Source organism: Sinocyclocheilus grahami, unplaced genomic scaffold (assembly GCF_001515645.1).
Source record: "Sinocyclocheilus grahami isolate Dianchi unplaced genomic scaffold, SAMN03320097.WGS_v1.1 scaffold585.1, whole genome shotgun sequence".
Classification (NCBI taxonomy): Eukaryota; Metazoa; Chordata; class Actinopteri; order Cypriniformes; family Cyprinidae; genus Sinocyclocheilus; species Sinocyclocheilus grahami.
Window position 1 is genome coordinate 294958 of NW_015505764.1, and position 1615 is coordinate 296572.

Below are 1615 nucleotides of genomic sequence, written 5' to 3' on the forward strand. Positions count from 1 at the left end.
AAATCAGCATATTAGCATGATTTCTGAAGGATCATGTGACACTGAAGATTAGAGTTATGATGCTGAAAATTCAGCGTTGCCATTTCAGGAATAAATTACATTTTAAAATATATAAAAATAGAAAAGATGCATTTTAAAATTGTAATCATACTTCACAATATTGCTGTTTTTACTGCATTTTTATTAAATAAATGAAGACTGGGTGTGCATAAGAGATTAATGAAAAATCTTACCAACCCCAAACTTTTGAATGGTAGTGTAACTTTAAACTTTACTCTCCCAATCAAGTCCCATGCAAAGCATGCTGAGAACTACACTGCCCAGTTTCAGTTTGCAACAAAAATTCTTCATGTAGTCCCAAAATAAATGGTTTAAGCAAACTTCCATTTTACAAATTTAAAAAAGATTGAACCCAATGGAATTAACATGTTCTGAAAGGAAGCAGCAAAAATAATTTTTTGATTGCACTTCAAAATAGATGTTTTGAAAGACTTATCCATAGCGAGAAGAAAAAAATACATTAAGATGCATTTTAAAAATTGTCTTAAAACCCTATTAAACTTCATCTGACAGAATAAGGAGATTTGAGTATGAAAGATTCGACGAAACAAACCATTCTTGGCACACTGGATGTTCAGTGCAAGTGACTGCAAATAACAGTAGCTCTGTCTTTTGAAGAACAAGCAGGTAAGTCTCGGTCAGACATAATTGCTTTCTTGTACATCTCTCCAAAGAGAGATTTCTCAATTCTTTCAAATCTCTTCACTCTGTCTGCATGCCACGGATGTCTTTCCAACTTACAGCAAATCTTCCTTTTAGTCTAAGAGCTGTTATTTTCCTGCTATAGATTGAACACGTCTCAAGGCAAATTCCCCATTTAAGGATGATTTCCAGAGAACGAGAGAGACACAGATAAAAGCTACAATCAAAATGATGCAAGCTAATTCATATTCATATTCAGCTAAGACTCAGGAAAAACACTGTTCTTAAACCTATTTTGATAATCAAAATCCCACATTAATTAAACTCAATTGCTTCCTTACGGAAATGGCTTTTCCAATATTAGTTGTTTGTAGAATCTTATACAAATTTGGTTGTTGTCATGCAACTTTCACTATGTCTCCAGCAAGGCCAAGAAAACTTGAGAATGAAAGCTGCAGTTTTTGTACGTACCGTGGTGTGTGCAGTACGGGCTCCATTGATGGTGCGCTTCCAGAGCTGATCAGCGGACTGACGCGCTGCTGAAGCTAAGCTAAGGCAGAACCGAGATCATGTGACCAGCCTTAAAGAGAGTGGGCCACCGGGGTAATCTATTTAACGAATATACCCAAACGACTGATGATGCAGGAAGAGCAAGTGCCAGAGTAAAGCTTGAGCCATGCAAGAGGATTTGAAACTGCTTGTCTGGCACTGTGAAGCCAGGCTAAACAAACAGGAGTAAGAGGATATTGAGAAAATTACCAAGCCAAAGAGGACTAACAATAACAATTACTCGCTCTCCTTCAGCAAGGTCAAGTTTTCAATTTACAGCATATAATAACTGTTGCATGTTCCTGTCACTGTTTGATCTCTGAAACTATTGCTTTGTTTCAAAATCTAGTGAGCTGCCAACATA

General features: G+C 36.5%; 1 protein-coding gene across 1 annotated transcript in view; it reads right to left on the reverse strand.

Annotated features, from left to right (window-relative positions):
* The window catches only part of LOC107556949 (oxidation resistance protein 1-like), a 132827-nt gene extending 131569 nt beyond the window's left edge, over positions 1-1258 (reverse strand). Inside the window, exon 1 of the mRNA XM_016240219.1 lies at positions 1174-1258. Within this exon, the coding sequence (XP_016095705.1) occupies positions 1174-1199 (26 nt within the window). The 5' untranslated portion in view covers positions 1200-1258. The remainder of the gene's footprint in view (positions 1-1173) is intronic.
* Between the last annotated feature and the right edge of the window lie 357 nt (positions 1259-1615).